This window comes from Berghia stephanieae, chromosome 6 (genome assembly GCF_034508935.2).
Source record: "Berghia stephanieae isolate SIO BIC M18660-M18661 chromosome 6, UCSD_Bste_1.3, whole genome shotgun sequence".
NCBI lineage: Eukaryota > Metazoa > Mollusca > Gastropoda > Nudibranchia > Aeolidiidae > Berghia > Berghia stephanieae.
The window spans coordinates 31,923,720-31,936,262 of record NC_088365.1 but is presented as its reverse complement, the minus strand read 5'-3'; the positions used below and the strand labels follow the sequence as shown (position 1 = coordinate 31,936,262).

General features: G+C 34.2%; 1 protein-coding gene across 1 annotated transcript in view; it reads left to right on the top strand.

The window, feature by feature from the left end:
• Positions 1-12,543, top strand: part of LOC144974862 (MAP kinase-activated protein kinase 2-like) — a 30,764-nt gene that overhangs the window by 6,199 nt on the left and 12,022 nt on the right. Inside the window, exons 2-5 of the mRNA XM_078918235.1 lie at positions 8,248-8,390; positions 10,086-10,150; positions 11,270-11,349; positions 11,672-11,798. Coding sequence (XP_078774361.1) covers positions 8,248-8,390; positions 10,086-10,150; positions 11,270-11,349; positions 11,672-11,798 — 415 coding nt within the window. The remainder of the gene's footprint in view (positions 1-8,247; positions 8,391-10,085; positions 10,151-11,269; positions 11,350-11,671; positions 11,799-12,543) is intronic.

Here is a 12,543-nt window from a genome sequence, read left to right as displayed (position 1 = left end):
TGGCAGTGAATACATTTTATTATGAAAAAAAAAAATTATCTCCCGTTGGAACGCACTACAGTCCGCTTAAAACAAACCCTCATCTGAGCTAGGAAATATTTCACCTTAAAGGAGAACCTGTAGTCAAAACTCCATTTTTTATCGCAGTGCCAATATTGGTATCCCCTGTTATTTCAGGTGGTAGGAGGTCTAATTTGATGATTAACACACATACACACACAAAAAAAAAGAAAAAACCTAAAAACAAATGTGTGGCTATGTGGTCTTATGGTATGACAGACGCTTTCGGATCGGAAGGTCCTGGATTCGAACCTCACTCGGCGCATAGTTGAGTCCTTGGAAAAAGGCTCTTTACTCACATTCTCTCAACATACTCAGGTGTAAAAGGAGTACCCAGCTGTTAACAGTATTGTCTTTGTCCAAAAAAATTGTAATATCGCATAACAAGCGTTGCTGTTGACCAGGGCCCCCTTGTAAAGCACTTTGAGCACATTTAGTGGATATTGCGCTATATAAAAAGCTCAATATATTTAAATGTCTTCAATGACACAGACAATATACCGACACTGATGCACCGAAAACCAACGAAATCTTCCAAATTTACACACAATGTTCCCTACAAGAGCTACATCACGATGGAAAGGCTTAGCAAGTCTTGGAAAATATATTTAAAGAATTGTTTTTCGATTACGATTGAAAATTTGGCATGGAACGACAAGAAAAAATCCAATTTCAAAATTCATAAAACTACTAAATTTTAGTTTAGCCCAAAACCAAATCCATCATGATGCAATACCCATCATACGAAAGATTCTGACCAAATTTGGTATACAATCTGATGGGAAACAATCCAGCTATGAATGTCAGAAAATCGAAAATGATATTTTGATAAAAAAAACAAAATGTCTTTATTAATTTGATAAACAAGCTAATTTTGCAGACAACGTCCATCAAAATTTCAAAGTACAATCAATATGGAACAAGAGAATAGTCAAATTTTGTAAATTGATCAATTTCTGAAAAAAAAAAAAAAAATTGTCTAGAACGAAATGCTGTACAATATTTTTAAATTTCGGCTGAAATTGTGGTGCCGATCGACAGGAAAAAAATTAATTTTTAAAATTAAAAAAACTTCTAATTTTAATTTACCCCAAAATGTTTCCATCATGATGCAAAAGACATCATAAAAAAGATTCTGAATAAATTTGAAAATAATCTAAAGGAAAATGACATATATGGTTCTTAGAAAATCAGAAAATGACACAAAACGGAAATTTGAGAAAACACTTACAGTGGAACCTCCCGATAACGACATGCCACGGGACTGAGTTTTTATGTCGTTATCCGGAGGTGTCGTTATTTAGAGGTTTCCAAGATGGCGGACAAAGTGGGCGTGGTAAGGCCAGTGGACCAGTTTTTATTAACATTGACAAAACAAACAAAACATTGTAGTGTATTCCTCTTAGAGGGTTCTTGTGCGTGTGTCTGGATGAGACTTTTAGGTGATCTGAACTGAGTACACTGATAGTGTGCTCCTAGAATCTACTTCTGTTCCCTATTTAAACCATTCCCCTTTGTCTCACTTTTTCTTATGTCATTTCAATTGTAAATGTTGAGAATGTTTTTTACTCTCCAATTTTCTTCCTTTTTCCTGGCGTTGATATGACATAAATGTGTCACCAGCGCTGTAAAACCCTTTAAAACAAACAAAAACAAGTAATTCGGACGCTGTGAGTTAGATAAAATTCCTCATCCTCCTCCCCCTCCTCCCACAAAAACACTACTACTACTACTACTACTACTACTACTATTACTACTACTAATACTACTACTGCTGCTGCTACTACTACTACTACTACTACTACTACTTCTATTACTACTACTACTACTACTACTACTACTACTACTACTACTACTACTACTGCTGCTGCTGCTGCTGCTACTACTAATACTACTACTACTAATACTACTACTACTATACTATACTACTACTACTACTACTACTACTACTAACTACTTATTATTATTATTATATTATTATTATTATTATTATTATTATTATTATTATTATTATATTATTATTATTATTATTATTATTATTATTATTATTATATACTACTATACTACTATCTATACTACTACTACTACTACTATATATTATTATTATTATTATTATTTTATTATTATTATTATTTATTATTATTATTATTATTATTATTATTATATTATTATTATTTTATATATACTACTACTACTATACTACTACTACTACTACTACTACTACTACTACTACTACTACTACTACTACTACTACTACTACTACTACTACTATCACCACATAATATCACATTTTCCAAGATTTTGTGTTTACTTGCTTACGCTTACATTTATACCTTGGTTTTTATTAATGCATATCAGCCAAGATTCGTCATAAAAAAAAAGCTGCGTTCTCATTGGTTTCAAAAGCTGCGTTCTCATTGGTTTAAGCAGGAATCGTTTTTATAAACTTTGAGTACTCATACTCGGTATTTTTAGTATCAGATATCTACGAAAACTGCCGAAAATCGCCAAAATGATGTCGTTATTCAGAGGTTTTATCAAAAAAGTGCGTCGTTATTTGGAGTTTTTTTTTACTGATCTTAAATAGAAAAAAAAAATCGGGACCACGGGTCAATGTCGTTATCAGGAGGTTGTCGCTATTCAGAGGTGTCGTAATCGGGAGGTTCCACTGTATTTGACATAAGCTGATCCATAAAATTTTCAAAATAATGACTATCATAGGACAAGAAAACACGAAAATTGTGTAGATTGATCTGTCTAAAAATGTATAAATGATTCGCTGACCCATTCCCTAAGAAAATAAATGCTGAAAAGTTTAAACACTATTGTGGTCAAATATGATTTATATCTCACGAATTCATCACTGTAATCACAAAAACTAATATGATATGACGCACTACCCTCATGTTTTTATTTTTTAAAATGCTGCTTGTGAGATAAGTATCTAATCAATTTGAACTACAAAATCAAATCTATTTGAGACAAAAAAACCCCAGGTAAATGGCGAAAATAGATTTAGCTCCAAATCAAACGCAATTTACTTTCGCAAACTCTCAGAAATTTTTTTTTCTTTCGGCTCAATACAGGAAAATTCAACACCACTCGTTTGCAACCACTTTGTCTGATGTTCCACAAAGATGGTTGATCTTGCTCTGGTTTGAAAAATGGAAATAGAAAAGAGGCATTTCCTTAGCAATTTTTGGAAAGGTCTATATAATCAAAATCATTGTCATAAATTGAATTTGTCAAAGACATACCAATTTTTTTAAAATGGCCATCATTCTCACCATCACCAACACAGTTGAAATTTCATTGGCTTTTCCATACAGGACAAAACTCTTGACAACAAACTATCATTTAGATTAACGAGCATTTATACTCGAGCATGCAAATCTCGAAATCACGGAAATCTCAAACTTGGTACAATTCCCAGTTTTAATCCCTTTATTTCGTTCATATAGTGGACACTCCCTTGCGATCTGTTGAATTATTTTCCCCACTAATTGATTGTGTTGAACTGACAGAGAAAAGGAAATTGCAGTCTCACTATCGACTCTCTACAGAGTTTATAATAATGGAGAGTTAACATTATAATTATAATACGAATTTTATCAAGACCACCCACATTTACCTCCCTCAAATCCTGTGTAAAATACTCAAATTGGAAAACTCAAAAACACGGAAATCTCGAACAAACAGGCATGGTCCCGACTTGTTCGAAATTCCCATGCTCGAGCGTACTGTATTGATCACCAATAACAGAGATGCCAACCTAGCCTTTTGAAAACCCATATTTTCAAGACCAAAAACCTGTATTTTAGGACAAAAACCTGTATTTACTGCGCCGTGCAGAAATCAATATCAACCCGTAAAGGTCGAATCGGACTTCGTTAACTCGTACTCGAAAAAGGGCAGTGAATTACTTATAGTTATATAGCAGTAGGCTGGGCAAGATTCGCAAAATTCAGTATCGATAATGAAAGCTCTTCTTCGTAATTTCGTGGATTTTTCACTTCAACCAAATCCCGTATTTTTCATGATAAAACCGTATGCCCGTACTTCGGAAGAAAAACCGTACAGAACACGGGAAACCTGTACTGGTTGGCATCTCTGCAATAAAAATGTAAGGCTCTATATGAAGATTTCAAAACATTACTAACCAGTTTCAAAAAGTGCATGCAGATACTCTGCTCTGCTGGCACAGATGATGGTTTGCTGATTAATAAGATTGCCACAACACATCTTGAGCCAGCTATCTTTCTTGATTGTCAGGACACCAGTACCGTCAACTGGACTCTTTCATGTTAGTGTTAGCTGTCAATGAAAAAAAAAAAAAATTAAATTCACTGCAGTGAAAATGGCACATACCAATGTCATTGTTTAAGTTAATAATAATAATAATAATAATAATAATAATAATAATAATAATAATAATAATAATAATAATAATAATAATAATAATAATAATAATAATAATAAATAAATAAATACATTTGTTAAAAAAGTAATGGTTAAAATGATATCGTTTTTCATTACAGTACTGTATATCTTATATATCATTGTCATTATCATCATCATGAGGCATCTCAATTTCATTCCAAAGTTCTAAAAATTGTGTCACCGCTTCCACTGCTGCTGAAAACTGCCCAGTTGTTACAGTTACAATGCACACAGTTACACAGTATTAGAAGTAAAATCAACGAAGGATTAATCCATAAAGATCACATTGGAATGCAGAACACATGGCACACGTGACAGTCGGCAATGCGTGTTGTTATTACAATACAATTACATTCTCATTCATTCATCTATCTCCTCATACTTATATCGCCATCGGCATTGCTCGATATACACTTCACTGTCCTGAGTCCGAGCCTTGTTAAAAACAAAAACAAAAAGAAGAAAAGTCAAATTCTTACCTCTACAGAATCCTGACGAATAAAAATGGTATCAGTCTCAGTCTGCAATTGGTTAACTGCATTTTTGCAATTGTTGATAAGATGAAAAAGTGCTTGGAAATCAAGAGTCACAATCATTGACAATCAAACAAAACAATCATGGCTTCGCAGTTGGCGCCACGGTCGACCGGATGTGACCTTTGACACGACCGGGGGTCACAAGACCCTAGGATAAGCCCGGCGGAGAATAAGATAAAAGGGTTATTTTCCGCCCGGCTACTTCACTTTGTGCAACATTATCTAGATAAGTATTAGTCCCTCACCTCAAAAAAGCTAACGAATATCGTTGATCTGCTTTAACCATAACTAACTTGCCATAGCCATAACAAACTTACTTTTAAACTTAAATCCTAAACTTAAATTGAAAGGTGCATCTCTGTTTTCTCCAAAGAAGCATTCCTAACTTGGTAATCCTGAATGAATTTCAAAAGTTATGTGTGAAATAATTTGTAACATTAAAATTTTCATTTTTAGAATTTTCTTCATTCTCATATCTGTTCCAAAATAGATCCCAAAACAACCAAATTATTTAATTTTATTTATACAAAAAGAGCTCAGACTCAAGAGGAATTTGATAAAAAATATGCAAATTATTTCCTTGATTGATATTTTCAGAATACTTTTACTTTAACACTCACTGTAACTTACAGTGTAAGGGAGACCTTCCATTCCGAAAGCTCCTAGCGCTAGCATTTATTTCAATTTGTATTTTCACCACGGACCTTTTGTCAGACGTTTATTTATTCAATTTGTCATCATAAAAACTCTAGAACAAACTTTCCTAATTTTCCATTGTTTTGATTCTCGGCCGCCATTTTAATTTGTGAAAGGTAGTGCAAAGCACTTCTAGCTTTTTTTTTTTTCTTTTAGGGTTAGCTCGAGATTGGAGGATTTTTTTCTATTAGTGTTATAATTCTCAGTAAAGGTGCTAGGGTGTTTGTTTTTCCTATTAGGGTTAGTTAAAGGTACTAGGTTATATTTTTCTTAGGGTTAGTTGAGGGAATATTTGAGTTGTTTCCCTGAGCACTAGGAACTTTCAGAAGACCTCCCCACTGTAATCTGATTGACTGACTTCATTTGAAAATGTCAGGACGAGTCTCTAATTGTCTATTGCTACTTGTAATTTTAATATATAGGGGTGGTTAGGTCAACTCTCGATATATTTTGTCATAATAGTAATAATCTGTAAGGAACTTTTCTTTTTTAAGGTTCATGTGAATAAAAACATGATTATCATATGAAACCCAAATGCGATGGCTAAAATTTATCAAGAAAATTGGCAGCAACTGTGACTTTTATGTTCATGTAGAGATGCCAAAACTCTATAGAAAAAAAATTGGTGTGGGGCAAAAAATTCTGGGTTGTGGGCAACTTCCGTCAAATTCCAGTGAGGCCATAAATGGTTCCTAGGATAGCCTCTACCATTTCAAGTGTCATCACAATTATCTTCACTGCCAAAACTCCCACTAACTTCATCATCGTCATCACTACCACCACCACTGCAACGACCACCACATCATTGTTATCATCACTACCACCACTACTACAATGATCAACATATTATCATCACCACAATCACCACCATTATGTCATCACCTCGAATACACCCACCACATAATATCACTACCACTGCTATTACAACCACTAACACCACATCAACATCATTACCACTATTACCACTACTACTATTACCAGCACCACCACATAATCCTTATTAGCATCATTGCTGCAACTACCACCATCACCATATCGTCACCATTACTACGATAACTACTACCATCACATAATCATCACGTTAACAACAACTACTTACTAATACCACCACCACCACATCATCTTCACTAATACTACTACTGCAACCACCACTACCACATCGTCATCTCTACCACAACTGCAACCAGTACCACACCATCATCGCTGATATAACCTAAATGTGTTGCAAGCGCCGTAAAACCCTTAAAAACAAAAAAAAAACAATCATCACTACCACAACTAATACAACCGCCACCATCACATCATCATCGCCACAATTACTGCAACCACCACCACATTATCACAACCACAACGACTTTTACCACCATCACCACATCATCATCACTACTTCCTACTACAACGACCATCAAATCATCATCACTGCCACTACTACAACCATGACCACCACCACCCCATCATCATCATCACTCTACCACTACAACAACCATCACCACCAAATCATCATCACCACTATTGCAACTACTGCAACCACCAGGGCAACATCATTACAACCACTATTACTACCACAACCGCCACATCATCATCATCACCATCATCATTCCCACTTTTATCTAGTCTTTAAACTTAAAGACTCTAGAGAAGAGTGTCTAGAATAAATTCAAAAGGGAGTAGAACCTGAGAAAGATGTGTATGAAACAGTGCAGGATATCGCAGAACAAAGAAAACATTAAAATACATAGACCTGTAAATTCTCAGTTAATTAACTGAAATCAGGTAATTCGTCAAATTCAAATATTTTAAAAAAGGAAAGAAAGAAATGAAAGAAAATTCATGAATCATAGTCGAATGACCGTAAAGTAATTAGGAATGTTCCACAGCGCTACGCATAGCTCATGGGCCGTTTATATTAACGATAGATATAGGATTGCCAAGGCTAAGCGACACTTTTTAGAATTGCAGTGTCTGAACACATCCTAGTGTATTTTCACACAGCCTTCGTAAAATTATTTTTTCACTTTCCTAGCCTGTCGTGATCCCAATGGTAGCCAATTTTAACTGAGCCGCTCAGCAATAAATTTCACTGTTTCGTCTAAGCCAAAATTGACCACATGTAACTAGATGGAAGTAAAAGTATGAAAAAAGTAAAATGCGAAAGCCGGAAGTGCGTTATGTAGACACCTTCAAATCGAAAGTTAGGGATTGCTACAGTAAATCTCGATTGCCTCACATTGTAAACAAACTGGTTGACCGTTTCTAGTTCACTGATTGGGTACCTAACTATAAGGAACAATGTTAAGTAGCCTAATTAATTCCCGCGCAGATTAGTTTTCTGCCATTGTTTTTCTCAAGGGAGCTTGTTGTTTACCTTTCATTTAGATTCTTCTTTGGATTTTTCCGCTACGACGAATTACGAAGAGTTTCAGTCAATTTTTATAGAGCTCATTTTACAGGTCTAAATACAAGATAAAAACCATTGTTTATTTCATTTTATACGGTATTATTTCATCCTCTTAAGGTGTTGAAAGATGTGCCCAAGGCCAGAAGGGAGGTTGAACTACATGTGAGGGCATGTCAGGGCTGTGAGCATATTGTCAAAATCCATGATATATATGAAAACAACTATTCTGGTCAGAAATGCCTATTGGTCGTCATGGAATGGTCAGTATCAATTCTGTATAAGATAAAAAATGTTTTTAAAGTAAATACCAGACTGTCTATTAAGCAAAAAGTATTTATAAAAAAATGAATACCCAAAGAAAAATAATCTGTAATCAAAGTAAACCCCCCCCCCCCCCCCCCCCCCTTGCCAAAAAAAATCCCAACCCCTAACAAGCTTTTTAATGCATTATTTTCAATTTTCTATTTTAGATATTTAGATTGTATTTACAAGGACATAGATGCTACAGTGCAACACGCATTCGACAAATACAAAGGTTCGACAAACAAGGACAGAATTCCCAAATTATGTCCTTCTTTACCTTGGTTATTTTTTCACGGTATCCATGAATGGTTTCGCGGTTTTGACGAACTAAACTGATCAAAGAGAGAAAAGAAAGCAGAGAAAGTTGTGTTGCGCTGTGAAAAAAAGGTGAAGATTAAAGTAAAGGATCGACCAATTTCAATTAAAACCGGAAACCCCGAAAAAATCATCTTCAACATCATTATTAACCAATAAATAAGACTTGAAACAAAGTATTTGGTGCTTTGTGATAAGATGATAAAACCAAAGTAGATCCTAAGTGGATGGCTAAAGCAGAGACATCGGTCACTAAAGAGAGGTTCCCGGATTCTTCCCTTCCTTCATTCTCTTCTTCAACAAGGCATTGTTGGATTGTTGCAGGTTTTAATGGTTAGGGCTTGGTCATAATCCACTCTCATCGTTGCCAATACATTTGTCATTTCCTCCTGAAAGTATCAAATTTAAGGACGAAGTTAAACCAGAAGATGGTGCATTCGTTAAATTGATAGAGCACTCTACACACATTTAAGTAGACCTGGTTTGACCTCAAAAATGTTTGTTTATTTTTCTGAGTTGTTACACTTTGTCCACCAGGTAGTTATTGGGATTTCAGTTTGATCTAGAAGCAATTGGTTGCTATCCTTCGAATAAGACGCTAGTCTATTGCAAAGTACTTTCTGCCAGATCTCACAGACCGAGCTACCCATTCACTACTGGGTAGACAGGAGATCAGGAAAAAAATATCGACTGCTCCCGGGATCAATCTCGTCCCTTTGTGTGTGAAGCGAGTGCTCTACCAACTGAGCTGTCGGGACCCCTGAAATTCATGAAAGATAAACAAATTATTTAGACGGGACATGTGTCAAGACATACGTGACTGATTGTCTCAAAACAGCATTATATCAGGGTGAACCTTATGCTTATAAATTCAATGCTTAGCATAACGTGTAAAGATTTGGTTAAATTAAAATTAATTAAAGTCTTTCTTAAACTTCAAAAAGCTGAAATTTACTGATTCTGGTCATTTTGACTAAATTTTAATTTTATCTAATTCATTCCGATATAATACCAGATTGATGCGGTGGGTCATGCATAAAAATGGCTCATCAACTGACACTTCAATTCTTTTTTCTTTCATTCTGGCATGTCCCACTAAACTTAGATATGAGCAATTTCACATGTTGGTATATGTTAAAATAATTTCTCACAGTTTCACTGTTGATGTAAGTTTGTGAGAAATAGTAAATCATTTGAAATAGATACTTAGCAATTTGTTTTAATCATTAAATCAGCCATTACTTTTAGTTCTCCTTATGATTTTAAGTTCAAAGAGCTTTTCTGTTTTATTTTTATGTGATCATAAAACAATTCATTCATTCATTTTTTTTTTCCAGTATGGAGGGAGGAGAACTTTTTACGCGAATTCAGGAAAGAGCAGATTCAGCATTTACAGAAAGAGGTGTGGAATTTTTGTTGTAATAAATTTAATTTTAATAAGAAAGTAATATAACTACACTGATGTCACTGAGGCTTTAGTGACATTTGGCTTCATTGATGTAGATAAATATTATCATGTAAATAAATAGATTATTTAATACTTTTACAGGCATTGCTCTTTTTAAGATTAATCTAAAAATATGATCCTTTGCAGATCTTTTCTCATTCAGATTCAGACCCATCTCATCCCATTCCTTATTGTTTGAAAAGATATGTTGAAATGTTTTCATTGCTTTTAAAACTGATTAATCATCAATACTCTACATCTGTTGTGGAGAGGAGACGAGCGCTCTTTTGAGTTGTCAAGTTTAAAAGCTGCAAGACTTGTTATAAAAAAAAAAGGAAAATAGAAGTGTTGTGTCTAAAAAAAATTGTTTTGTTGAGATTTGGTCAACTTGTGGGCCAGGGCCATGCACTACTATCAATCATCAGATTGGTTAATGGACTTCATGCTGAAGGACTTTGAGAGATCACTGATATTTTTCGAACCATTTTCTGGATTTACATGAAATTATTAATGCTAGCATATTTTTGTTGTAGATTTTTATAGATCATATTTATACTTGCATTAATGATTTTATTCATAATGCCCAGTTTGTGGTTTTGTAAAATGGTCTTGATTATGATTTCTTTCGTGGTTTTGGCTTCAATTTAATCAGGTTTTTTTTTTGTCTTTTCTTTCTTGTCTCTTTTTACCTTATGACAGATCTGATCAGTAGAAGGTAAAAGAAAATAAAGTTGATACCATTGTCTTTATTGCTTGTTGTTTTTTTTTTTTTTCTTTCTTTTCTTTTTAAAAAAGTTTTCTGTTTTGTTTTCGTTAACATTGCTGTTGCAAATCAGCCAAGAGTCCAAGAAAATAGATATTTTTTATTTCTATTTTGCTGTTTCAGACTTCAGACAACTACATTTGTTCTATTTGATATAAGATTTAAATCAAAGGGGTCATAATCTAATATTTTCTCAGAATTTTAAAGTCTTTGATTCTACCTGACTTATAACCAGATTTAGGTGGTCTGGGTCACATGGTACATATTTCTATAAGTTTAACTGATTTTTATTGTTTTTTGAATAATTTCAGAGGCAGCTTCCATTATTCGTGACATAGCAAAAGCAATATACCATCTCCATTCCATGAACATGGCACACAGGGACTTGAAGGTAGGTCAGAAGGCAGGGTCGTGTGGCTTATGGACTTCATACTTCATAAATTCAAACCTGGCTCTTATAAGAATAAAATTGTGATACACTCTTTTTAAAGGTGAAATTCTGAGTTATTCCTCTATGTTCTATTTAACCAAATTTAAATAGCAAAATTGATAATGTGGCAAACAAAACAATAAAACCCATCAAAATTATCTCTCCCTCTCTTTCTTCCATTTTCCCTGTTTCATACTCGCATACACTCACACACACATCGGTTGCTCTTTCTTTTCCTTAATATTCCTTTCGAATTGATATAGAATTTCTCTTTTTTTTTCAGCCGGAAAATTTGTTATACACCAACAAATCAGAGGGAGCTGTTTTAAAATTGACAGATTTTGGTTTTGCCAAGGAAATTGGAATACACAAAACTCTTCAGACACCTTGTTACACGCCATACTATGTTGGTAGGTAAATTGAATACTAAGCTGCTATAAGATGTGGATTGTCAAAAGTAGGGAATAAAAATTAGCTTAAAAAAAAGAACAAAATAGTCACAAAACTTTTTCCAAAAATCAAAAATGATAACACAGTGCAGCCTGCATAAAGACATCCATTGTAATGATAATAGTGACATGGTGCCCAAGTACCAATTTTTCCCCTTTACATCATTATGTTATCTAAAACTAATCATATTGACATGCATTGTATTCAAGACCCTGTATAGCGACGTGGAAAAAACAAAAACTAGAGGTGCCTGAATGAGCCAATAAGATGGAGAGAAAGATAAAGGGAGTAAATGTGACTCATATGTTTTGTTTTGTGTTGTTCCCTTATATATGTGTCACATTTACTCTCTTTATCTTTCTCTCCATAGCCACGTGGATATGGCAGTAATTATCAAATTCAAATTGGCAGTTGAGAGGAAAATTTTGGCTCAATTAGATCGCTTGCTTTTCCACCAATGAAACCCTGCAGTCATAGCCAATGAAAACTGTTGATTTGTCGACCAATGGTATTCAGTTTAAAAGAAAGAAAATTGCTGGCTATTGATGTTAAGTTTCAGCTTCTTGCTGAAGAAGGACATTACTGCTAAGTTAACGATTCTCCATAATAGCTTTTTCATGATCATCAAAAAGATGAGAAAGTCAAACAGCATGTGTTTGAACCACAGAGAAATTATCAGCAACTGCAAATGAATGCTGGTCTTCA